This window comes from Candoia aspera, chromosome 3, assembly GCF_035149785.1.
Source record: "Candoia aspera isolate rCanAsp1 chromosome 3, rCanAsp1.hap2, whole genome shotgun sequence".
Lineage (NCBI taxonomy): Eukaryota > Metazoa > Chordata > Lepidosauria > Squamata > Boidae > Candoia > Candoia aspera.
In genome coordinates this window covers 106336380-106362683 of record NC_086155.1, presented here as the reverse complement: position 1 = coordinate 106362683, position 26304 = coordinate 106336380, and the positions used below count along the sequence as shown (strand labels likewise).

At 38.5% G+C, this 26304-nt stretch overlaps 1 protein-coding gene across 1 annotated transcript in view; it reads left to right on the top strand.

Moving 5' to 3' along the window:
* PAPPA2 (pappalysin 2) overlaps positions 1 to 26304 on the top strand; it is a 159976-nt gene that overhangs the window by 33550 nt on the left and 100122 nt on the right. The window contains exons 3-4 of the mRNA XM_063298487.1: positions 12631 to 12776; positions 23549 to 23842. Of these exons, the coding sequence (XP_063154557.1) occupies positions 12631 to 12776; positions 23549 to 23842 (440 nt within the window). The remainder of the gene's footprint in view (positions 1 to 12630; positions 12777 to 23548; positions 23843 to 26304) is intronic.

Genomic DNA, 26304 nt, shown 5'->3' with positions numbered 1-26304 from the left:
CTTTTGTTCTGCTTCCCAGATCTCACTGCCCTGGTTTGCACTCTTTCCTTTCTTGCACTTGTTTGTATGCCCTGATTTATAGGCTGTTCACATATTTCCTAAGACATTTCTTGACCTCTGAACTGCCACAGCCAGATGGATCTCCTGCACCAAGCCAGCCTCTGACTCATGCCCATGATGCTGCCTTATACTGGCCTGGAACGTGACAGCTGGATGTGCCTGTATTTGAAGAACCCATGAAAACAAAAAGGGGGTGGCCTGGAAGCTATTATCTATTTAATTTTATTGGACGGTGGGTAGATATTAAGTCATACTTAATAATAAAGTTAGTCTGAGATCCAAGCATTTGATTAATATTTGGTTCATCTGTTCTTTGTAAAGAGATCAAAGCATTGGCATGTGGAAGGGCAAATAAGAAGGTACTGTGGCAGCAATAATCAAAGAACAAAAAAGATTGTGAATTATAATGTGAATGGAAGTGTAGGAAAAAAAACATCTTTCACAGCTAGCTTGCTCATAGAAACATGGTGTGAATAATTTCAGACATGACAGACCCAAAATTAGCCATGTCTGTATTGCTTACCAACCCCCCCCACCCCCGTTCTTTACATTATCCATCTAAATTCCCTTTCCAAGGCTCTGTTACCCATCTCAGCAAAAAAATAAAAGAGTGGCACCTTCTTCCTAGCAGTAGAGTTGTGTTTGGAGACCATCCTTGTTGTTGTTTATTCGTTTAGTCGCTTCCGACTCTTCGTGACTTCATGGACCAGCCCACGCCAGAGCTTCCTGTCGGTCGTCAACACCCCCAGCTCCCCCAGGGACGAGTCCGTCACCTCTAGAATATCATCCATCCATCTTGCCCTTGGTCGGCCCCTCTTCCTTTTGCCCTCCACTCTCCCTAGCATCAGCATCTTCTCCAGGGTGTCCTGTCTTCTCATTATGTGGCCAAAGTATTTCAGTTTTGCCTTTAATACCATTCCCTCAAGTGAGCATTGCAGAGGAATTCAAGCATTCTGGCTCTTTGATCATGTCTTGTTATGTCTTACATTGCTCTTGTTAGTATTACCTTGAGACCCTGACTTAAGAATTCTTTTCATTTCAATACCAACAGCCAAACCAGTGACTTAAGGGGAGAAATATCTTTACTGCATGTGGAGTGAAAACCTAAATGCTTGTTGTGGTTACTTTTTCAATTGATTAGGTTAAAAGGAATTTCTCCAAAGAAGGAAGGAAGGAAGGATTAATGCAGTATTTCCCAGCCTGGGCACCTTTGTGATGTAGAGACTTCACTTCATAGAATTCACCAGCCAATAAGGCCATTGCTAAGAATTCTGGGAGTTGAAGTTCACACATCACAAAGATACCTAGGTTGGGAAATGCTGTTAACTGTTAATATCTAAGATGTATTTATTTATTTTATTCATCAAATTTTATCACCACCCATCTCCCCGCTAAAGGAGGGACTCTGGGCAGTTTACAATAAAAACAAAGTTAAAATACAATTATAAATACAAAAAATACAAATGTAAATAAACAATAAGAATAAAAATGTGATAAAATCCAGATGGCTGAAGGTTCTCTATCAGTCCGTAAGTATAAAGGGCCATTCTAGGGGGCTAGCCATCCCCAGAAGTGGCTATTCCCCTTCCCATTCAGGCCTGCTGGCAAAACCAGGTTTTTAGTTTTTGATGGAAGTCCAGGAGCGAGGGGGCAAAATTTTGCCCTTTCTGCTTCAGGATACCTAGTGCTTGTGGGTTTTCAGTGAACTGAGGACTTGCTTGTTCTCCAAGATTATTTCCTCTGATCACTTCTGGGAGCTCCTGCCCTTCCACATGGCCAGTGGCTTTATTCCCTAATTATTTTTTTTGTTCCAGTGTGTGACCTTGAGCAACTATTGTTACCTAACTGTATCAGCCCCTCCTTTCCTCAGGCAGCTAAAAGAAGAGTTCCAGAAACAGGAAGCTGGCACTACCCTTCTCACCTACCTCTGTCCTCAGCCCTCACTTGCTGTAGTAACTTTTTGCAGCAAAGGAGGAAGCAAGGGAAAAAAGTAAGCTGGTCATATGTCAGAAGGGTGACAAAGCCACTCCCTATTTGGAAGGGAAGGACAGGGTCAGAGCAGCACAGCGCCTTGGCTTCTGAGGAAGAGAATTCCAGAGGGGAAGAGATGTCCAGTAATGAGAAGCTGCTCCACTAAGTTGTTACTTACAATGCTTTTTTCTAGAACAGGATTTAAGCCAATTAATTTGCAGGGTTAAATGTTTTGGCTTTCCAAGATTCCTATGGCCTCACAGGGTCAAGTGAGGGAATGTTGATCTCAGACTGGTATGTCTCTTGCATGCAACAGACCTGTTCTTTCATAACCTTCAGTATGTTTTTGGACAGGACTAACCTATACTCTACCGTGGTTCCCAAAATGATATCCTTGCAGGAATGGATCAGTGCTGGACTATTGCTGTGTGCCCCCTTTTGATGGGTTGGGGAACAAAGGAGCCTAATCCACCTTTGGAGACTGAGGGATTTGGTTGGACTCCAGGTGACTCTAGAGGATATTTTCTCAGATGTAGTCAACAACAGTAGAAGCAATGTGGTTGAGAGATGGAATAACAGACTTTTCCATGTGCTTGATATGATAGCTTTGAAGTACCCTTGTTCTGCAATAGATCCTTTGAGTTCCGTAGTATACATAACTGTTTAATGCAATCAAGTATGAGCGCAGATGGCTTGAGTGACTTTTGAGCCACTTTTAGTTTTTTTTAGTAAAGTACTTTATTATTTTTCTGAGTATAGTTAAAATACAAAATGTAGACTATAGAAAAGCCAGAGTACAGGACTGGGGGCAAGATGGGCGGTGATAAAATTTGAAAAATATATATATATATATATAAAAGTGCAAAACAGAGAAAATAGAAAGTGAATTCTGAACTTCTCCAGTACAGATATGAATACATTTACAAATATAATCTCTTACAATTAGTTGAACCTTAATAATATTATTTCTATAAAATCAAACCATTTAATCATTAAAACCTAAAATCAAAACTTCATTTTTTTCTGACACAAGCAAGGAGTCTTTCTACGTGGTTGCCACGTAGAAAGAAATCCAGAAATAGTATTTTCCCTTATCAGCGCTGTTAACTTGGCCATTTGGGCCAGCTCCATCATTCAATAATCCATTCTTCCACCGTAGGTATTTGTGGATCTTTCCATCTCTGTGCGTATAAAAGTCTTGCTGCTGTGATCATGTATAAAAGCAAAGTCCCATGTTGTTTCTCAAGCTGCTTCTCCATCAAACCTAAGAGAAACAGTTCTGGGTTTTTTTGTAAGTCCACTTTAAGAGAGTGGACGCGGTGGCGCTGCAGGTTAAACCGCTGAGCTTGCCGATCGGAAGGTTGGTGGTTCGAATCCGCATGACGGGGTGAGCTCCCGTTGCTAGTCCCAGCTCCTGCCAACCTAGCAGTTCGAAAACATGCCAATGTGAGTAGATTAATAGGTACCACTTTGGCGGGCAGGTAACGGCGTTCCGTTTAGTCATGCCAGCCACATGACCACAGAAGTGTCTACGGACAATCGCTGGCTCTTCGGCTTTGAGACGGAGATGAGCACCCCCCCCCCCCGAAGTCAGACACGACTGGACTTCATGTCAAGGGAAACCTTTACCTTTACTACCACTTTAAGAATCTTTTGAATATTAGCACATATTTGATCCCAAAATTTTTTAGTGGACTTTTCACAAGTCCACCAAAGATGTTAAAAAGTTCCTTCACCAAGAGAACATTTCCAACAAACATTCATTACTCCACTGTACATTTTTAACAACTTATCAGGAGTTAAATACCAGCGATACATCATTCTATAAAAATTCTCTTTTAAATTATAATTCAACGTAAATTTCAAACCTTTGTTCCACATGTTCTCCCATTGCTCCAACATATTATATCCAAAATTCTTAGCACATTTACTCATACATTCTTTAACTTGTTCATCTTCTAAATTCATCTGTACCAACATTTTATATATCTCTGTAATAACGTGTTCATCTTTTATGCAGAGTGCCATTTCAAATGGAGTTGTTTCATTAACAAATCTAAAATTCTTTTTATCCACTTTAAAACATTCTGACAGTAAATATGTAAACCAATGACATGTAAAACCTTCCAACTCTAAGATTTCCCTTGTTTTAAGCTTCAGTTCACCCTCGTCAAAATTTAACAAATCTTTAGAAGTTAACCAGCTCCCCCCCCCCCACATTTTCTCTTCTAACAAATGCTTCATGGGGTGACAACCATAATGGTACATTAGGAAACAATCTTGCTTTATATTTGTTCCAAACTCTCATTATAGCACTCCTAACAAAATGATTTTTAAAATCTTTATTAGCTTTAATTTTATCATACCACAAGTAGGCATGCCACCCAAATCTCAATTCATATCTTTCAAGTTGCAGTAATTTCTTATTCTTCAAAGTTATCCATTCTTTCATCCAAAGCAGACAACAAGCATCAAAATACAACTTTAAATCAGGTAAACCCAGACCTCCTCATTCTTTGGCATCTTGTAACAATTTATATTTAATTCTTGGTTTCTTGCCTTGCAATGAACTTAGAGGTATCCTTCTGCCATTGTTTAAATGGTAAGTCTGTCGACAAAATAGATATGGTCTGGAAAAGAAACAACACCCTAGGCAAAGCATTCATCTTAATCACATAAGACATAAAAGACAGTGGTAATTTTTCCCATCTTAACAAATCTTTTTTCACATCATTCCAAATTTTAACATAATTATTCTGAAACAACATACTATTCTTGGTTGATAAAATCACCCCCAAATATCTAACCTTTTTTTCAATCTTAAAACCAGTCTTACCCATCAACAGTTCGTGATTGGACGAGGTCATATTTTTGGTCAGCGTCTTTGTTTTTTGCTTATTTACTTTAAGTCCTGGCCATGACCCACATTCTCTCAATTTCTTCATTAGATGCTCTACAGTATCCAGAGGGTCTTGTAGTGTCAAAACTAAATCACCAGCAAAAGCCCTCAGTTTAAAGACCTTTTTTAATCTTTAAGCCCTTTGTTTGTTCATCTCTTCTAATATCTCTGTTAAAAACTTCCAACACCAGAATAAAGAGCAAAGGCAACAAAGAACATCCTTGTCTTGTCCCTTTTTGTATATGACAGGGTTCAGTTAACTCATCGTTCACAGTGATGCTTGCCTTTTGAGGTGTATAGACAGACTTAATTCCCTGAATAAAATACTCTCCAAAGTCCATATTTTCCAAGACTTTAAACATAAAATTGCATTTTGTGCCACTTTTAGTGTAGAATCCAGCTACTCACATGGAAGTGGAAGGAGAAGCAGCAGTTGAATGTGCCTGCAGACAATTCGCCAGTTGAGCCCTTTAGGGTTATCTTGCAGGTGATGCAGCTTTTTAACAAATGATGGCCAGTGTGCAGTAGTCGCTCTTCTGTCAGAGCACTTGAGGGAGCCGGGGTTGGAGGTTTTGCTTTATGATGGTTCTGATTCTAACTCTCTGGGCCATCCTAGAAGGCAATGCTGCGAGAACTTGGCTCCCTGAGAATTATACTAGGGAAAGAGGTCTGCAGCTCCTTCCTACCTTCCCTTTCATTTAACATCTACAGTATATGAAGCTGCTGGAGGAATCACGGGTGGGTCTGGAGCTCTTGCCATCAGTACCTGCAGAGGAATCGGCTGGGGAGGGGAGGCAGTGCCACAGCGAGTGTCACATCATTGTGCCACAAGCGCTGCCCTCTTGTACTTGTGTCATGGCATCACACACTTCGACTGAGCTTACGTTGTGACACTTGTTTCTTAATTCTGGTGGTCTGGATGTTGTAGCTGGCCTAGAATATAGCAGTGCAGGTATTGAGTGGCACCTGCTGGGGTTGCCATGCCACTCCCACACTGGAACACCTGCACCAAGTTGCCAGTTATTTTCTGAGTCCAATAATAATTCTGTGAGCCACCTAGAGCTACTGAATCAGGGATCATGCAAATCCACCTAGCAACAATAGCAACATCAACAATAGTAAATAATACCTAGTAAAACATCTGTTACAAGGATTTATACATCTCACTAAGCCATAATACAGTTCTTTTGATTTTAACATATCATTTAAACCTGACCATTACTGCTTTTAGAATGTGGTTTATGGATTAATGTGTTGTATGAAATCCAAATGTGGTTTCTTCAGCATATTAGCGTTAAGCAAACCATTGCTTAATATGATGGATTCCAGTCGTTGGATTCCAGTCATGGCACCCCTTATATGGAGTTGCCAGCTCATTTACTGGCCTTCTCAGTGTCTGTTGGAGAGCCATGTTTCACATACAAGTTACTTATTATTCTTGTTGTTTTGAGAATATTTATTGAGTTGAAGCAGAAAACGTCAGGCATTGTGAAACGATTGCCAGAGACCTTAGGTTAAACACAGCTGTTTAGCCACCTCTTTAAAATGCTTTTGCTCGGGAGTTTCCGAATTACTGCTAAGCCTCTCCTTAGTCTCCAGAGCATCGCCACAAAAAGGTCTGACATAAGAGTTCAGCTGTACTTTGATGTATCAGAGGTTGATTCTTTCAATACAGCAGCAATCTCAAACGTGTCTTAAGTGATTTCAGGATCTTGCCTCATTGAGGTTCATCATTAAAAGCAGACCAGTCAAGAACAGCTGTCTCCCCTTTTTTCATAACAGATTACTGTAACTGCTTGTGCCTTGTTACTTTCTTTTCCCTTATCAAGATTATCTAGCTGCTTCTGTGGCTTATCATTTTCAATTTGTTTCTCTCTTGATGTAGAGAAGCCCATGTTCTGCTGTTTCCATAGTGCTTCCTATCATTTTTACTTGCAATATTCCTCTATCTCTGATTTTCCATTATCTCCATGATAGGCCTATTAAAAACAGAAGCTGCCCCAAATGCCAGGGAACAAGCAGTTTTTCTCTATTGTAACAGGTGGGTGTCATAAGTTGATGGATTGAACTTCATTTGCGTCAATAACAATTCAAGGTGCAACATAAAAACCAGCAAAAAGATATAGATAGAAAAATGAAGTAAAGGAAAATAAGGTAAAATACTGTAGAACAAGCTCTGCAACACAGTGATAAAGCATCAAAAATGTAGGTAGCAGATAAATGAATATAGCTAGCTTCAGAAAGTTCTACAGAAATCACCTAGTTTTATATATGGCATTGGGTTAGCATACGAAGGTACAGCTGGCCTGCTTTTTGGTGAAGGCTACTACTTTTGCTTTAAAGTACTTGATGGCAAGTCTTTCTTCACTGCAGTATGTTTCAGGGACCCAAAGGCTCACTTGAGTTTGGAATAGAATGGCAGCAGCATCTCTTTATAGTACTAAGATATGTTGATGGCCCAATCAGTGTTTTCAAGAGCTTGAATTACTGCATTAATATAAACATTTAAAAAGAACAGGGCAAGTATACAGCCTTGCTTCACTCTTTTTTTAAAATTGGAACTGGCATGGAAAGATGGCTCAGGGTACAACCTAACCTCCATTTGAGTATTTGTATGTAGGTGCATAATCAGAAGTTTTGCTGTAAATAAAATCTTGTGACTCAGGTGGTTGTTTTAGCTGATCATTTGTCATTTGTTGAAATATAGGCCACACATTTTCTGTACTACAAACCTGTGGGAAAAGTTCCCTTGTTCTTATATGTACATGTGAAAGAAAATATGTGGTAACAGTTGCTGGATTTGTTACCTGTATGGCCATAGTACTGGGGAACTAAATGTATACTGTATGTAGGAATGATAGAATGATTTCCCTCTGTCAAGCCCCATGTAGCTGTCAAACACAAGAAGTGAGAACCACATGGACTTTAGAACGGCATTTTTAATATTAGCTATGGTGAAAACATAGCCTTAAAAAATTTAAGTGTATATTTCCTGGCTGACTGATAGTGACTCAATTAATTTAATTTAATTTAATTATTAATTAATAAAAATAATAAAAATTAATTAAATCATAAAAATTAATTGACTTTTTAAATGAATTTTAATCTCTTTGGAATGCTTCCTTCTGGGCTTGTTACCTCTTCTCATATAAACTGAATTACCCTCCTTTGCTTCCTTCCCAACATCTCTCTCACCTTCTTACTCTAGATGACTCCCCAAAGAGTTAGAAGGGTATAGACTGAATCAGAAGTGCACATGGGAGACCTGCTGCTCCTTCACTTAAGTACAATGTTTTGGAGACTGTGGAATTTGAAGGCGCAATTCATTTCAAAGAATAGCCAGTCTGTTTGCAAATTGAAATAGAGATCCCTGACTTTGAATTTGGCATCCTGAATTAGGAGTCTGTCAAGAATATTTAATTAATATCACTTCTGCTTTAGAATTACATCCAGATGTAAAAGAGAGTGGAGTATAATGGAATTTTGGCAGTTGTGGCATCTCCTACAGGCCATTCAACATTACAGTTGAAAGCTTTATCTCAGAATGTTCTCTACTGCTTGTGGAGTTTTCAAGCAAATCTAGCTTTTTTTTTGCATGTGTGTACAAATGTATTAATGCATGCACTTGTGTACTTTTTGTAGCTTATCTTAGCACAGAGGTGAAACTTCAGAGAGAATCCAAGAAGGTATGTTGATAATTTGTTCTGGTTGTTCATTCCCTTATTGACCTAAGCAGCTGTTTGCACTGGTAGTAAGCCTTTCACAGTTGTGCAGTTAGTAGTTGGAAGTTACAATCTTTCATCAGAGGAACATCCTAGGTTGGCAAAATAATAATAATAATAATAATAATAATAATAATAATTGATATACCACCTGACTCACAGCAACTAAAGAGTTATAATCAAACTTTTTTATTCTGTCTTAATTTAAAGTAATTTTGTTGGCATCATCTTCTCTGGGTCACCAGTTGATTAAACAAGTATTTCAGCCTCAGTGAACCTCTTGTCAAAATCATCTGTTTCACATAGGTGAGAAATTGCCAGAAAACAGTATCATCCCCAGTGAGAGCTTCTTATTCTGTAATCCCTGTTTTGAACAGTCCTGTTTATTTTGCAACTGGTTGTTTTATTAATTTTCTTCAGAAGAAGTAGGAGTTAACAACTACTGGGCAGGAATAAGGCTGACATCTTGAACCAGCTTCTTTTGTTTCAAATTTTGTTTTTAGCATTAGTAGCTTGTCTTCTGTTCATCTGTGAGGAAGGGATAGTGGTCCAATAACAATAAAAATGATTTGAGCCCCCTCTTTACACACACACCTTAGACATACTGTACATATACTATAGACATGGGGAAGATTCTGGGTCTGAAGGCAAGTCACCACTGAGGTCAGGATCAATATGTCTTGTCATTGTCCACTTTATAACTTCTGGGAAAATTCAGTAGAAGAGGCATTCTTGTTTTCTGCAGGAATTCACCAAAGATAAGTTAATGAGTGGCTGAAGAATTGGGCTGAAATTCCTCTCCTGAAATACTGATCCCATTCCATAAGCTTTCATCACCAGGATTGTTTAAGTTCACTCTGATGAGTGATCACAATCAGTTTCACAACGTAATTCAGAGCCAAACCAGATGTTACATTAACTATGTGGTTAGCAACTATGCCTATTTTTAAAAAAGAATTCTCAGAGGAATGGTAGTGGTTTTCATCAGGACTGCAATATATTGGGATTGACAAAATACTAATGTATAGAGATTGGACTCTCTTGATTTTTTAACTTAATGCTTTCTATTCTATATTGTTCTGTGCATCAGATATATTTTATCTAATTCTATCTGACTGGATTTCTGCTACTGATACATAGAAATGCTGGCCTGTCCACTTGAAGGACTTAGCACTTTACAAATGTTTGTTGAGCAGGGTTCTAGGAAACTGACTCTTGTCATTGTGCATAGAATGACAGGATATTTGCTGTTCAGAGTGGGATCCCATAATGGTGTATCTTTCTGCAATGGCTAGGGGATCATCATGATGCTTCTACATGGTCTTTATACTATACGCTTTTGGCCTCTGAGATCTTGAGGCCAAAACTGGAAGTGGACAAGCCAAAAGTCAAAATGGAGTGGTTTGACACTGCATTTGCTCCATTCACACACTTCTATAGATTCCATTGGTTTAATATTGGGCAAGGAAGAGGAGAAAGAGGATATTGCCTGTATGTAATGGGAAGTATTGAGGGCATTCAAATTCCTCCAGTTGTAGCCCTGTTTGCATAAAAGCTTTGTATAGAGTTCTCCACTTGAGAGCAGCAGAAAGCAGCCTTCCTCTTCTGTTGTGCTGTGATGTTGGTGAAGAGCATGGTACAACTTTTGTCTGCAGTATACATGCAGTATACATGTGAAAGCTTGCATGTGTACCGGAATGTAAGGTTTCATGGTATAAGCTCTGCATAGAATCAAAGGCTTTCTATTGCAGACTATTCTGCAGTACTGTAGAAAGCTCCCCTTAGAGAGGGGAGAGGCTATTCATTCCCATGTTGAAATCTATGTGTGAAGGTACTGTCTTAATATGGTTAATGTGTATGTGTGTGTCTGTGTGCGCGCCTTCGAGTCAGTTTTTGACTCTGTGGACTGCCTGGACCAGTCCCTGCAGTTTCCTTGGCAAGGTTTTTCAGAAGTGGTTTGCCCTTGCCTCCTTCCTAGGGCTGAGAGAGAGTGACTGGCTGAAGGTCACCCAGCTTTGTGCCTAAGGCGGAACTAGAACTCAGTTTCCCAGTTTCCAGTGTGATGCCTTAACCACTACACCAAACTGGCTCACATAAGGCTAGCAGGAAGATTAAAAGCAGCTCTGATGACCTGCTATAGGATGACAAAAAGCAAGTTATGATTCCCTGCGCCCCCCAGTGGCAAGAGTATTGCTGCTGTTGCTTATCAGAAGTGTTTGCAAAAAAATTTTATTTGCTCCATTTTATTCCAGTTCATCCCAATCTTATTCTCATTGTTTTCCTCTTAGTATTTCTCTGGTACATTGCAAACCTCTCAACACATACAAGCTGAAACCTGATTCTAGAATGGAAGATAAGCAATGAGGCTTCTGTTTTTTTACAATGATAGAAAATCTAACTTCTTGACTTGAAAAAAAAGAGCAGTAAGAAAGGGGGAAAGCTTTCATTTAAGTGTCTCTGGGCTTTTTAACTTTTTTACTATTAAGGAGTAAGAGAACATCAAAACCAGACCCAAACTCTTTTGGAAATGGATCTTCTGCCACTGATGGCTTAACTTGATCTCCTGGGTGCCCTGCTTTTCAGTTGAAGAGCTGGAAAAGAAAAAGAGCTGGAAAATGGGGGAAGTGTGCTGTGAAAATTTGGAAATAATTGACTGGGTTCCATGTTAGTGGGTCCCCATTCCTCCCTTAATATAACAGAAGCAATGGTAAATGTGTATCTTTTTACCTTATTTGGTAATATTATATTGAATGAAGAAGCTGAATGGGCATATGTATGTAAAGACCAGAGCTTTAAGGAAATCTTCAGTTGGTGCACATGTCATAGGACTTGATAAGTGTCGTCTCAAATTAAGTGAAATTATTGTTGCTGGGTTCTTCTTTCTCTTTTCATTGGCTGTCCCTTAATATAACATTAGATTATAGCATCCAGGTACACATTAATATGCCAATAATTTGCAGTGGATCCTCTGATTAGAAACCATAGTAGGGAGAGGAAGACACGGGGCATGCAGAGTGTGTAATGGATAAGCATAAGTAAATAAAATTGACACAGATACTTTTTAAGACAGTCCCAGACACCAGGAAGAAAAGTAACTCAAAGGAGTTGCTCCTTCTTTGGTCTCTCTAAAGTTCATCTCTTCTGAAAAGGTTCATGACTGGATATCTATGCCATGTTTGTAGGCTGTGGCTGGAACATGCTACTTTTCAACATCTAGTTCCATTTTTTTGCATCCATGGAATAATAATTTTAAAAATCTTAGGGTGATTTGTAATGAAGTTAAAGAAACAGAAAGAAAAAAATATTAATGTTGTGGGTTCTGTTTGTGGGGGGGGGGGAAGTCCCTCTAAAGAGGCAGCAGAGATAACCCTCTAAATATGATGAACCCCAACCCAAATAGGGTCCACCAAAGACATAAAAAAACATCCTACCCAGAACTTAAAATCAGAAGGGAAGAGATTGTGGCCAGGTTTTGACACAAATAGCTGGGACTAATGAGTTGTACAGTCTTGTTGTAATAAAATTAATAAGATCACACTCCTGTTGCAACTCTTTTGTTCCTTGCTCTAATGCTATGATCTTGTGCCTGATATTTTATTTCAAGATATTAATAGCAGCCACTGCTGAATCAAGGGATTTTGTGGATGCCCCTAGATCTGCCTTAAGAAGAGGTAATTCTCTGGACTGTAGCTTGCATGGGTCTAAAAAACACTGAAACTGTAATGTAAAGACCACTGCTGTTTCTTCTGACTGGTTCCAGCTCTTCCCAAATTCAAGAAAAGGCTTTTCCCAGCCTCTGTCTTTGGCTTGAGATCCTTTTAAATGCTGGAGTTTAAATCTAGAGCAGCCTGTTTGCAGCACACTTGTTCTGTTTGTGAAGCTGTTCAAGGAGGACAATGACCTTTTAAATACTAAATTTCATTGTGATTTATCTGTATAGTTATTAACTTACACCTTTTTCCTCTGCCGATTCTACAGGGCATATATGAGCATGAAGGAACTTAAGGAGGTCCTTCAGCTGAACAGCACACACTTCCTCAATATCTATTTTGCCAGCTCCGTGCAGGAAGAGCTAGCTGGTGCTGGCACCTGGCCTTGGGACAAGGATGCCCTCAGCCACCTGGGTAAGTATATCTCTTGAGGCTTATCAGTTCACTCAACATTATCCTTCTTCATGACATAAGCCAAGTTTAGACTAGCACAATGATGTGCGGTCATTTCCGGTTGAGGGCTGTATTGGGAATGTGGGTGGCATTCTGTTGAAAAGAGTGGGCAGGGCCGAGACAAAAATGGTTTTGATTTAATTTTAAATAAATGTGGCAACATTCTACAAGTATTTAATGATGTCTCCTTTCATCATTTTAAAGGGAAATTGCCCTTTGAAGCTTGGGAGGGGTGTAACCAATAGTTTATCATGCTGCCCACTTATAGATAATGGTTCTTCTTGAAAGGTGAGGCTTTTATTTCCTCCTACCAGTGTCTATTGTCTATTGTCTTCTGTCTTTTCTGCTCCTCCCATGTGTAGATAACAGACAAACTTGATGGCAATACTCAAGATCATCCCCATACATATTAAAGAAAATGGTGCACACTTAGTCAGGAGCTCCATAGTATCTTTGTACAACTGGCTATTTAAATGAGGTTTCCTTAGGAGACCTTTAATATAAATATACATTCTACAGATATTGGGGGTTGGCTTTAAGAAAATGCTCTTCTCAACAAGATATTAATAATGGTATCAGATACAAAGTTAGGGCTTCCACTTTCCTTTCACCTCCTTGTCTCAGGTACCTTTTGATGACAAACTACATCTTTGTGACATTTTCATGTACATAAGAAAAATATGTTTTCCTATATTTTTGTTAATTTAAAAGGAAATATTATAACATACATATCTTAGTCATTTATTGGGTCACTATAAAGTAAAGATTAAATGGAACATTTTTTTTCTCCAAAGGGTACTTGGGAAAAATAGCCATTTATCCATTTTTATTCAAAAGTTTGTTTATGTACTTACTCCTCATGTAAGAATGGCTGTGGGAGTGTCTGCACAATTTTGGTCAAATTTATAACTAATTTTTTATTTCATTTATGACCATGAATATAAACCAAAAGGAAATATATGCACCAAACAGACATCAGAAACAATGTAACTTATACACTAACATCAAATTATAAAGTTAGTGACGCTTCTGAACAATTTCTGTCAAGTGTGACGTGCTGAAAAGAAACTTAACACCTTTCAAGATGATTTTGTCATGTTAGTTGGATAAAAAAGTAACATAAAATGTGTCAGGCCAACCTAGATATTTTGTTAAAAAGGAGGAGATATACACTATATGATCTATTTATTTTTTTATTTACTGGATTTATATGGCCACCCATCTTACACATGTGATTCTGGGTGGCTTACAATATTAAAAACAATAAAAACATATGCAAAAATATAATATCCATTGAAGCCAGAAAAAAGATCACAAAGTCACACTCCCATATTCCACATAGCCAGACAGCAGGCTCCATTCCACACTCAGGGCCCCAGGCTCAGACACAGAGCCATGTCTTCAGGCTTTACAAAAGGACAGCAGGGATGGGGCCAATCTGTTATCTCTGGAAGGATGGCATTCCAGAGTGTGGGTGCCATGACAGAAAAGGCTGTCCTCCTGGGCCCAGCCAGCTGTCACTCCTTAGCTGATGGCACCCGGAGCATGCAATTCCTGCCAGAGCAGATGGGATGAGTTGAAACAACCAAGGAGAGATGGTCCTGTAAGTAACCCTTATATCCTTATAGAAGTTATGGCTCTCGTTCCTTATTTGCCCACCCGTGGGTTCTGTAATCACAACAAAGATGTCTTTGAATGCATTTTGCATGATATATCTGTGCAAGAATGATGTAACTGAGTTGTTGATTAATAAAAGCTTGCAGAACCTGCCTGTGCAAATTTGTCTGCTGTTGGGCAAAAAGTTTTTGGAGATGAGATTTTATCATTAGTGGTGGGCAAAAAAGGAACAAAGGCCACAGTTGCAATAGAGTAGAATATGGGTCAGTGTTTTGGTTGCCCTAGAGGCACGTGGACAAACAGCCTCTGAATATGGTACCTTCATGTCTCTTCCTAGTGGAAGACTGCCAGTTAGAACACAGTGAAATGTGCTAATGACATCATCCTATGCTATTTTGGAATGTTGAGCTGATTTAAGTACCCAGCTGGCCTTTTGTTGTAGATCTGTATGCCTAAATGGATTGATTCTGTTAACCTTCCTGATGAGACTGACAATCTATATTTAAGGTCCTCTGTATGAGCTCCAGTTTGGCATGATCATCAGTCACTGTGCTTATAGTAGATAAAAAGAAACCATAATGGAGCTATTTCTTCCCTAATGTGTGCTTCCAAAATGAGAGTAATTTGTCTACCAAAATCAAGGATGACATGTTAATTTTACCAAAGATCAAAAATTCTTGCTCACTGACTGGACCAAACACTGTTTAGTCCGGTCTTAATACAGAGAACTGCATTTGAGACCAAGGGTGGGCTTGCAATCCATTGGGCATTTTATGCCATGTAAGTTAAAGGTCCATTGCATCCTGGAGAATAGCACCAAGTTACTTGAAGCAATTCACTTGTTCCATGACTTGTCCTTTTGAAGTCCATTTTTGCATGTTGGTTTCATAGCAGAAACAAGTGTTTAGTTTTAGAATAATTAATTGATAGCAAATGTTCCTTAGAGCAGTCAAAGAAAGGATTCAAGAATCTTCTTCAACCTACTAGAGTTTGAGAATAGATAATGAGATTGTCTGCTTATAGTAATACTGGGAAATGCCTAGAAGCGAGCTTCAGTGGGTGATAATTTGGCCTATCTAAATGTTAAGACCACAGAAATGATGTAAAAATTCAAAATTGACCCCCCAATACAGTCTTGTTTAACCAGTTCACATGTTGGAATTTCTCCTTTAAATAAGTTTCAACATTGCAGCAGAATTTCCAACAAGTATTTTCATATAACATACTAATCAAAAGTAGCATATGGTGGTCATTCGTGGAGCTCAGTTGTTCTTTGCCAAATAATTACAAAATATAAAATCAAAAAGTACATTTAAGATTAACAAACGCTGCATACAGGGCAACATTTGGTTTGGTGCCATGTTTTTCAGCCAAATGTCATAAAATTAAAGCCTGTTTCATTAATGAGCAGCCTGAGTAAAAGCCTGCTTGCTCATCTGCCATTACGTTTTCTGCTTCAGTCCAGTCCAAAACTCTGTCATAAAGAAGCAGAGTATACTATTTATTTACTATGCTAATAGAAAGACAGTTCAAGTGAAATTCACTTCCATTTTGTTATAGTTCAGAATAATCATTGCAGTTCCCCAGCCATGCTGTGTAAAAACAAACAAAGAGGCCAGGAGTGACGCCCACCAATCTAGGATGAAATCTATGCTTGATGCTCTGACTGATTGCAGGCTCTTGGCTAGTATTGCAATATCAGATGTTGTTCAGAAAGCCAACTGGATGGCAATTCAACAACAGTATCAAGATCTAGAGTTGGCTTCCCATTCTGTCCTTTACCAAACAATTTATAAAATTGGTCTTCCCACCCAACCATGTTGATGTGACAATTTAGACCTGCGGGCTTCTGGAAAGAAGTCTGGCAACTACTTGCCAGAACAAGGACTTCTGCCAATCATACAGCAGAAGTTTGATCCAGATGCAGAGGTTGCCATTTCCTTTTTGATTTTTAAAAGCTTATTTTCATTTGCTACAGCATCTCAGATGCTGTGATTGATAGTGCGTTGGTTTTATATTTTGAAAGGCCTTAATAAAAGCTTTTTTTTTTTCATTTAAGAAATCATCACCAAGCCAGTACTTCTCTCTCTCTCTAAGTAGTTATTTTCAACCCTTGGTTTGGAAGTCATTGATAGAGGACATGGTACATGGTAGAGTCATTCAATATTATCAAGCTGAGTACTGCCCTGGCTAGCTACGATATGAAATCAAATCTAAAGATGGATGGTGTTTGAATGACAGTTTTATCCAAGAAGAAATTCCAATTTTAGGATTGGCACAGGGAGTTGCTTCAGCAAAAAGTTTAGATTTGGTGGCACATAGGTCAGGTATTCTGGATATGGTGATTAGATATCCCTAGCTAATAGGAATGTAGAAAACATTCAAAGTATGAACAGTTTTGTGTACAGAAGAGCTGGTTTTGGGTGGTCTATGCCTGAATTGAAACATTCATTTTGGATATTTTAGTCTGCATATGGAACTAAACAGGATTTTTTTTTCCTTTTTATTATATTGTTATAAATCTTGATACATTGTATTGTTTCAATACAATGATGTTTGTATGATATGATTAGAAATTATTAACATTCTGTTATTTAGGTATCTTAAAGTATTGAAAATAGAGAAATGAAGGAAAATTCTATCAATGTTAATTACAATTTAGGATATCAATATTAAAAGCATAACATTATTTGGCTTTTTCATCCAAATTTAAATATAACGTTAAAAAAAGAACTGCTGCAACTCACATAGTATTGGTGATATGATAATGATTTCAAACTGAAGCTAAATACTTAATATTTACTTAATTACTCAATATTAAAATCTCCAATGTATTGTGTGTGTGTGTATATACTGTACATATATAGGTATATGTATATATCAAGAACGCCCAGTTTACAGACAACCCATAGTTAAGAATGGAGCCTGTTGTAGCAAAATTTGAGTTAAATACACAATACTATTTTTACAGTATTCTACAATGATACTATTCCAGCTAACATACAAATTCAATTTAAGGACAGATCTTGGGAACGGAACTTGTTCTTAAAGTGAGGATGGTATAATGTTGATAAAAGGTGGGAAAAAAAGGTAGACAAAGCAAATTTAACAAAAGTTAAAATATCTAAAGCAGAAAAGAAAAAAGCCAGAAGAAAATAGCAATAGTAAAAGGAACTATTGGCTTCTGACCACCCCCTTTTCATACATTTGCTAATTTGCAATGTTTGTCGACCTTCAGGCCCCCTTAAAAGCCAGACTGGAAGTGGTTGTATTTGCCATGATGCATGATGTCTTGTCAACCGAATAGTTTTGTTCTTGGTATAAATGGAAACAGAGATGCTCCAGGCAAGAGTGGTTTGGGAGGAATAAGAGTGGGGGGGAAAGCCAAGGCTGAAGGATTTCCTTCATGGCAGCTTTGTAGACCTGAGCAGCAGCAGCAGCAGCAGCAGCAGCAGCTGCAGGCGGGGGGGCAGTGGAAACAAAGAAGAGAAGGCCTTGGGAGGACTGGGGGGGGGGGGAGCTGGTGCGCTGTTCCTTCTTGTTGAAACCATCATAATAGAGAAGAGGAAAGTAGGCCACTTCAGCAGCAGCAATGGTTGTGGGGAGGCAGGGAAGGGAAGGCACTGGGAAGATTGGTGGAAGGCCAGCCAGTGCCTTATGCTACCTTGGGACATCAGTGATGGTGGCTGAGGGAAAGGGTGGGAATGAAGTGAGGTGTGATGGGATGTGAGAGTGGCCTTGGAAGACAGGGGAAGAGATGCTGCCTAGTAGACAATCAGATAAAAGAGAAAGTAGTCCACGACTGAGTAACAGACAAAGGAAGAAACTTAGAAAGGGCCTGTCCTAGTTACTCTGGTGGTAAATAGGGAGGGCGGGAGATTTGTACTTCAGACTTGCAAGATTCTGTTAATGTAGCCTCACAATAAAATAGAAGTAGCTCATCTCATTGTATTTCCTGTCTGGTTTACCTGGGAGGGCTGACAGGATGTCCTGGGAAGATCCGATCATGCAGATGGGGAGAATGGGCACCAGTCTTGTCCTACTTGCCCTATAAAACTACTCTAAGATCCCTCCAGATTTTGGCCCATTTTGTTTTTGCCAACCATGACCAATCCAAAACAGTTTGGCAGAACTTTCAGAATGCAATGTTTGTTTCAGGTTTGAAACAGAAATATTTTCTGTTTTGTCCACACATCTTTTATACTGATTTAACAGGCCTGCTAAACTGCAAGAAACAGCCATATAATCAATGCTTGAGATCCTATTTGTAGCACAATATGTAAATTCACCCAGATTATCACTTGGTACAGCATCATTTGTAAAACTAAATTACCAGATGTTTAGTTTGAACAGAGACCTGCATAATTGCTCATCATGCCTTTAGAGTGTTTAAAGAGTAAGAGAACTGCTATTAAATTTTCAGAGAGGTTGAGATTAAACTTTTCCACAGTCACTGGGAGTTGGGCGGCATATAAATTTTTTATTATTATTATTATTATTATTATTATTATCCGATAACATTTTGTCATGCCAATTGTTTTGTTAAAATCTGCTAATATGAAATATGCCTTTGAGTGCATTTGTCTCAAATCTTTAAGATAATGCTGTTTTAGACCACACATTCCAAACAATAGGTCGTGTTTGAACTGATTGAATTGTATACCTTGATTAGCAGTAGTCTGATGTTTCTACATTATTCAACCACAGTTATTGCAGTATATGTACTAATGAAGGTTCAGAGCACCCTTGCCCTTCCTCTTCCATCTCCTTGGGTTGCATTCAAAGGATGGGAAATAAATCTGTTCAGGTGTAAGCAATACACAAGCCAGGTGTGCCAGTAAAGTAAGATGGCAAAATTAGATAGGAATTTGAAGACCAAATGATCTTTAGATTTGTTTTTGAACCAAGCAATATCTCAGGTAACAACTATTTTAGACATTTCTCTTGACAACATGAGATTGGGTGCTTTTCTGTGACCTCATCACTACACATGCATCAACATTATGAGCTAATGGAGAAGTTTCGAAAGCAGTCAAGCTTTTTTGCATGATACTGATGATACTGAATTAATTTTGAATCAAGTTGATATGACTTTGCCAATTATGCATCCCAGCCTGCAGATTTTGCTCCATAAAATATGCTGCCCAGAGTCACGTTTTGTAAGATGGGCAGCATGTAAATATGATAGATAGATAGATAGATAGATAGATAGATAGATAGATAGATAGATAGATAGATAGATAGATGGTGCCCTGAAGAAATTGACCAAGGAGCTAATTCTTCCAGCCCCCTGTCTATAAATAGGCCAACCAAATGTTTCCAAGAAGCCCACAAGGAAGTCTGAAAGGCAACAACTCTCTCCTATTTTTGCCTCTAGCCACTGGTATTTATTGACACACTTCTGAATATAGAGATTTTGCTTTGCTTTTACAACTAATGGCTTCTTCTTCATTAATCTGTATAATTATACTTTCCCCCTGGGTGCCCAGTATGTCACTTTCCATATGTTGTGGAACTCCCAGTACCTTATTCTGTTGGGCATGTTAATTGGAGTGGCTGGAACTTGTTATCCAGTAATTAAGTAGCCACTAGTGCATTGTGACAGTTACTTCTATAAGTCACTAAGCGTTCTGTATTTTTCTTTTAATTTAATTTTTGACTTCAGACTTTCCTATCATTCTATGTTTCTTGTATACAGCACATACTTTTATTGATCCCTCTCATCCCATCCCCCAAGTCTTACATGTTACAAATATTCCTATAGAGCTTGGTCACTGGAGAGGTCCATTTGCCTGTAAAAGTATACATCTGGTTCTCACCCTGTTACTCAAGAAAATAATAAAAATATTGGCTATCCCTGACCCAAGTACCCTGATTGCACCTTCTAGCTGCACACCATGCTATATTGTCCCAGATTAGGTCCATACCCCATGTGGGGCTTTTAATTTCTGCACTATCCATTGATCAGTATGTGTGGTCTTGTGGAAAGTTCAAGCAGCTTCAGTTTCTCCCAGCATACTCTTCATGACTACCCATCCCCAACACTATAATACTTCCTTGTCAGACAACTCAGCTTAGGAAAGTTGAGATTTTAGGGTCACAGTGTCAGGTCTTGTTGCAATAATCAGCACTGACCTTTCAGCTTTGTTGGTCAGTTCCAAATCGTCAGAGGCATCAGTGTTTTCTATGGTGAAGTGCTTGCTTGAATACTTGTAGCCTGCTGAGCATTTTATGAAGGGCTAAGCTCCTATGTGGTAAATTCTGTTCCTAAATGGATGCCAAAATGCTGGCCTTTGGAAAAGAAGGATTATTAACATACTCAGGTCGTGATCTCTAAGCAAAGTACTTTGTGAACTCATTTCACAGCTCTCACCTTTCATATTTGATATGAAAGTCCTGGCCTTTGTGAGGCCACTTGCTAATGGCTTAAAAGATTTGTGAAAGCTGATTCATATCAAGCCTACAGGTAAAGAACGGCAATGCATGGAGAGGCCACAACAGATACCAGAGGGGGAAGGGAGTGACTTGCATTCAGGCACCAAATGCCTTTAGAATTGCTACCTTGTTTTTCATAGACCTTCATTGGGACAATCAGTTGGGCTTTGACCAGCTAACCAAAATTTTCACAAGGAAGGAGAGGGTTCCCAAAGGCAGTTTTCTTTATTTGCCCATTTTGAAAGCAAGGAAAAACCATAAAGAAAGACGGAATTAGGTCCAACATTGTCATGATAAATTTAAGCAGTGCCTTTCCCTCTTGTATTTTCTCATTTGGGCTTAAAGATGGGAGTAGTCAGTTTTAAGGTACCTCGTGACTTCAGCAAACGTACTCACTGTTCTTTCTCCTCTATTTGGAGATTCTAATCACATATTTAATATGTTACATTATTAGAAGCTCACTTTTCTGAAAGACACAGAAAGGGAAATCAACCAACCAACCAAAAGTCACTGATTTTATAAAATAGTGAAGTTAAGATTTAGGTTTTAGAAGGCAAGAGATGTTCTTCACTTTCTAAACATAATGATGACATAAAATAGGATGTCAACGTTAAAACAGTATTATTGATTTCGTAGGTTATTTGATCGCATCTGTTGTAAGTCGAATTATTAGTGGTTGAGAATATGTGACTTGTTAACTGACAAAGACTTTAGTACGAGTAAGAGAACTGATCAACCTCATATAAAAGAAAGAAGAATTCCTGTGGAAGTCTCATAGATATTGGTGGAAATTAATAATCATTTGAAAATAGCCACTGAAGTTTCACGTGTCAGTTAAAACCTTTCCATAATGCAGGGCTTAGAGAGAATACGTAGCATGAACCTTCTGAGCAGAGTTGCTCTTATATGAGGTTGTTTAGAAGCCTGAAGGAGATAAAAGAAGAAACTTTCACCAGCTTCATGGTCATCCAGTCTGATATCAAAGAATATCACTGAGTGTTTAAAGAGTATTTGGATCACCCCTCCTTATTATCTGGTAGGAGATATTGTCCTGATTACCAGGAAACACACTGAGACAATGAACTGGTCTCTAATATTTATTGCTAGTACTTAACAAGAATCCTAACAAACTGAGGAAGCATGGGAAAACCCAGCCATATAACCCCCAAGGGTTAAGGCGGTCCCGATCTGTGTCTCTTTGAATGGCTGAACAGTTCCTCAGTGCTACGCATGCGCTTGACAGTCTGGGTGGGAGCCCCCTGCTCGCCATCCTTACTCATGACAGATATACTGTTTTGTTCTTCCTCTCAGACAGTTACGTTAGTTACTTCCATTCTGCTCCAAACTGTCTATACTTTGGTTGTCCCCAATAAGAAAATATAATCTGCAGCTGCAGTTTATCCTGAGGTGTTTATGAACTGACTGGGGAAGAAAGATTGCAACTTGGATTCACCTTTGTCTATGGTTCTGGTTATAAGTCTGACATACATACCTGTAAGTTGATCAGGGGATGGTTACAAATGGAGAGTCTTCTCAGATAGCTAATGTACACTTGGAAGATTTTAGCACATGACTGTCCTTGAATTTTGATTTTTATTAAAGTAAACTTTTATTAAAGTTTTTAAGTACAACAGTAAAAGCAAATACAAATTAAACTCAGAAAAAGAAAAAGAGATAGAATAAAAAGTGCAAAGGAAGAGAAAGAATAATAGGAAAAAAGGAAGGGAGTAGATAAAAAAGAAAGTAATATCCAGTTTGAATGCCTTGTCTGTTCTGTAATCTACACATTTTTATCCAATATTTCTGATTCCACTATTTCTGCATGAAGCAAGATTTGTTTCACATCTGTCATATAAAACTATATTTTAGATATAGTCTATCCAAAGAAGCAGACGTTGTTACTGTTTTATTTATTTATTTTATTTATTTATTTATCAAATTTTGCCACTGCCCATCTCCCCCTGACAGTACTGTTGATATTGTGGCTACTAGTTCTAGTACTACTGGTTCTCATGAAAAGCTGTTTATTTTATGATTAATTCCAAAATCTTATAGTAAAAGTTTCAGTATTCCAAATTTGTCTGGACCCTTAATTCATTTATAACTTTTTTAGTTCAAAATCTTGTTTAGCTTTTTGCCTTTTATTTCAAATTCTTTAAGTTCTTAAACTTACGGTTAGTTTTTCTTTTGTTCAGAAATGAAGATAGACTCACCAGGTGGCTTTTCAAACTTGTCATTCTGAAGATCTCTAATAGCTTTAAGATGGTTAGATAAGCAATTTCCAAAAGAGATCGGAAGCGAGGTTAGCAAACTTAGCGTCCTTTAAAAGGCTCTGCCACAGTTGTGAGCTTGATGATTAATCCCTTCCTCTCCCAACACTGAGACCTGCTGGAGACTGGTCTATGACTATAGTCATCTCTGCTCTCCACAGAGTACCATGTCTCCACTGGAAGTCAGACATGGCTGACTTTGGATGGCCTTACTTCAAACGGCTTTCCCACTTGTTTATCTGCTTAGAGTGCTTATGCATGGACATGTGGGCCATAAAAAACCCCTTCCCAAAAGTAGAACTTACTTCCCATGGTGTTTGGGCATGCATTTATATTATTTTATCTCAGAATTCCAGACTGTGTTCCCATATTCTTCTCTGTGAATGACATTCAGTGCACTTCCAATTTCAGGTGGAGTAGTTCTCAATCCAGCTTACTATGGGATGCCAGGCCATGCAAATACTATGATCCATGAAATAGGACATGTCTTGGGACTCTACCATGTCTTTAAAGGTGTGGATGAAAGAGACTCCTGTGATGATCCATGCAGGGAGACAACACCATCCATGGAAACTGGAGATCTTTGTGCTGACACTGCACCTACACTCAAAAGCAAAGTCTGCCAGGATCCAGATCCTATCAATGACACCTGTGGCCATATCCCTTTCTCTGGAACTCCCTTCAACAATTATATGAGCTACACAGGTAAGGGAAGAAAGCACAGTTACTTCATCTGGTTCAGAGGTGGGTATCAACTGACATGTACAATCCAGGAATGCTGAGAGCCATGAAACATGACAGCTGGAATTTCAGTAGCAAAATCCTAGCTGCCCTGATTTCACTAAGAAGTATTGGGGATATGAGATGTTTGTTTAAAAAGTTGGGTATCTTCATTTTTAGTTCTAATGAATTTAGGTTGGAAAATGAAGTGGCAACTTCTAGCATCCTCTTTTTTAGAAGAATGCCTTGGGGTCCCACATAGAATCCCACTGGCATTCTGAAGAAATAAAAAAGCAGTTTATGTTACTGGCCTCCTTCCCAGAAGGAAAAGGTAGACTGGGTCAGTAGAAAGCATCAATTCAGCTAAAGGGTATGATAGAGTATATCTCCTGGTTTGGCCATATTCTCATGGTAACCATCTGTAACATCCTCTCAAAATTCTACATTTATACACAGGCCCCCAAAATTTCCCTCCACTGATCTGGGACTATTAGCATTGGAGGTTTTGTTATACTAAATAGAATTTACCCACCACTGCTAATGTGCATTTAAATTACCTTGGATACAAGCAAAGATGCAAATTATCTGCAGATCCAATGCAGATACATTTTCAGTAAGTTCCTCAGTATCATATTAATGCTAGAAGTTCCATTCATGTACTGTACTTCATGGTTTACAATAAAATTGGCTGAGTTGGATCTGCCAAGAGTAAGGCAGTAGAACATAACTCTGAGCTAAGGTTTTGATTGGAGAACAAAGTAAAAATTTAAGACTTGTGAAAATAAGTATATTTGAATTGTATGTGTATGAATTCCTTGCTCCTTTAGGTCTTTAAAAGTAGTACTTCCCCTTTGAGCTATGGAATTCTGCAGTTGTGTCTCTGCTGGGGGAAATGGAAGATGATATATGTTTCAAAGCCATGAATTTTCATGTGAGAGTGATCTCTTCAAATATCTCATTTTCCTGCTTAAGGAATATTAGTGTTTTAGGGAACCATCAGTATCTTTGTCGTATCAGTAGCCATAACATAAAACTCCAGTCTTATATCAAATCTAATTCCATACTTAGCAAGCAAGGTAAAAGGATAGTAATGTGTTAAAGAAAACAATTAGTGGGGGTTGTACTGGTGAGCAACAGCGAAGTGTTTGTCCACCTGTGTGGTAGAGCTGTTCTGCAGAATCCTGTATGTTCTGTTGGGACGTTTGCCCATTTGAAATATTTTCTCAGTTCCCACAGAGCCTAGAATCCTACATGTGTAATATGCATTATAGGAATTTCATTTCCAGTGCAGAAATGTAGCATATTTTCAGCGGTCAAGATAGATTTTTAACTTGTGCAAGCATAATCTGCTGAGGATTCAGAGTACTCGAAGGATATCAGGAATATAAGATTCCAAGTGGACTGTCCTGTCTAGTGGTGCTAAGCAGTCTATTGTGCCACCTGGAATCCAATTCCACGCTCTTCAATAACAGGAATGTCCTCTGAATTTTAAAAAGAAATCCTTACAAGGTATGACTGAAGTGTCTGTAGCACTTACAAGAAGAATGACATTTGACCTCCAAAGAGTCACTCATTTTATCAAAATTTTAATTGCTCTATTTCTGTGCTTCCCACTGCAACTGAGCAAGTTAGTAGAAACCAATCCTAGCATTTACCTGTTTTCTCTTTACCTGGATTTTTATTAAAGGCATAGTAACACAGCCAGTTAAAAATGGCATTAATATTTCAGGCCAGGTACTTTGGAATAATCAGTAAGAACTATGAATGAAGTTCATTAAAATTTCAGTTTTTATGAAGTTTCCTGTCTCTTGAAATCATGGTGCCTGTCAACTGAGTGGAACTGGATGGCATTTTTTTATATATGTGTATGAACACTAATTATGCATTTGGTTTTTTTACTGAAATTTATCAGTAAATTTTTATCAACACCAAAGAGAGATCTATGTCTGCAAAGAGTTTATGGTCCTAATTGTAGGGAAGATGTAGGGGGTGGGGTGAGACAGTTGGGATTAAACAAGAATGAACAGATTCAATCACATATACTTACGCTTGGGCTTCATTCATAGGGCAGCTAAGGGAACTGGAAAATGTGGAGTGGCCTCTTTCTGTGTCTTGAATAATAGGAGTTTGATAGAAATAAATACCTTTTGCAATTTTAGGCATAGATAGATATTTAAAACTAAACAAAGCAGTCTAAAAGGTAAAATAATATTCAAGATGCTAAAATGCCTCAGAAAATAAATACTTCACTTAGTACTGTAAAGACCGTAATAGAAGCTCTGGAGAGATCATTCCACCAGTGGAGTCTTTACGAAAAAGGGCCCTTTTGATGTGGCCATTCAGTTTTCCTCACTTGGCAGGAGTTCCTGAAGAAAGGGCTCACATGAAGATCATACGTCATAGTTAGGTGAGTATAGGAAGAGACTCTTCTTCTAGTCATAGGGCCT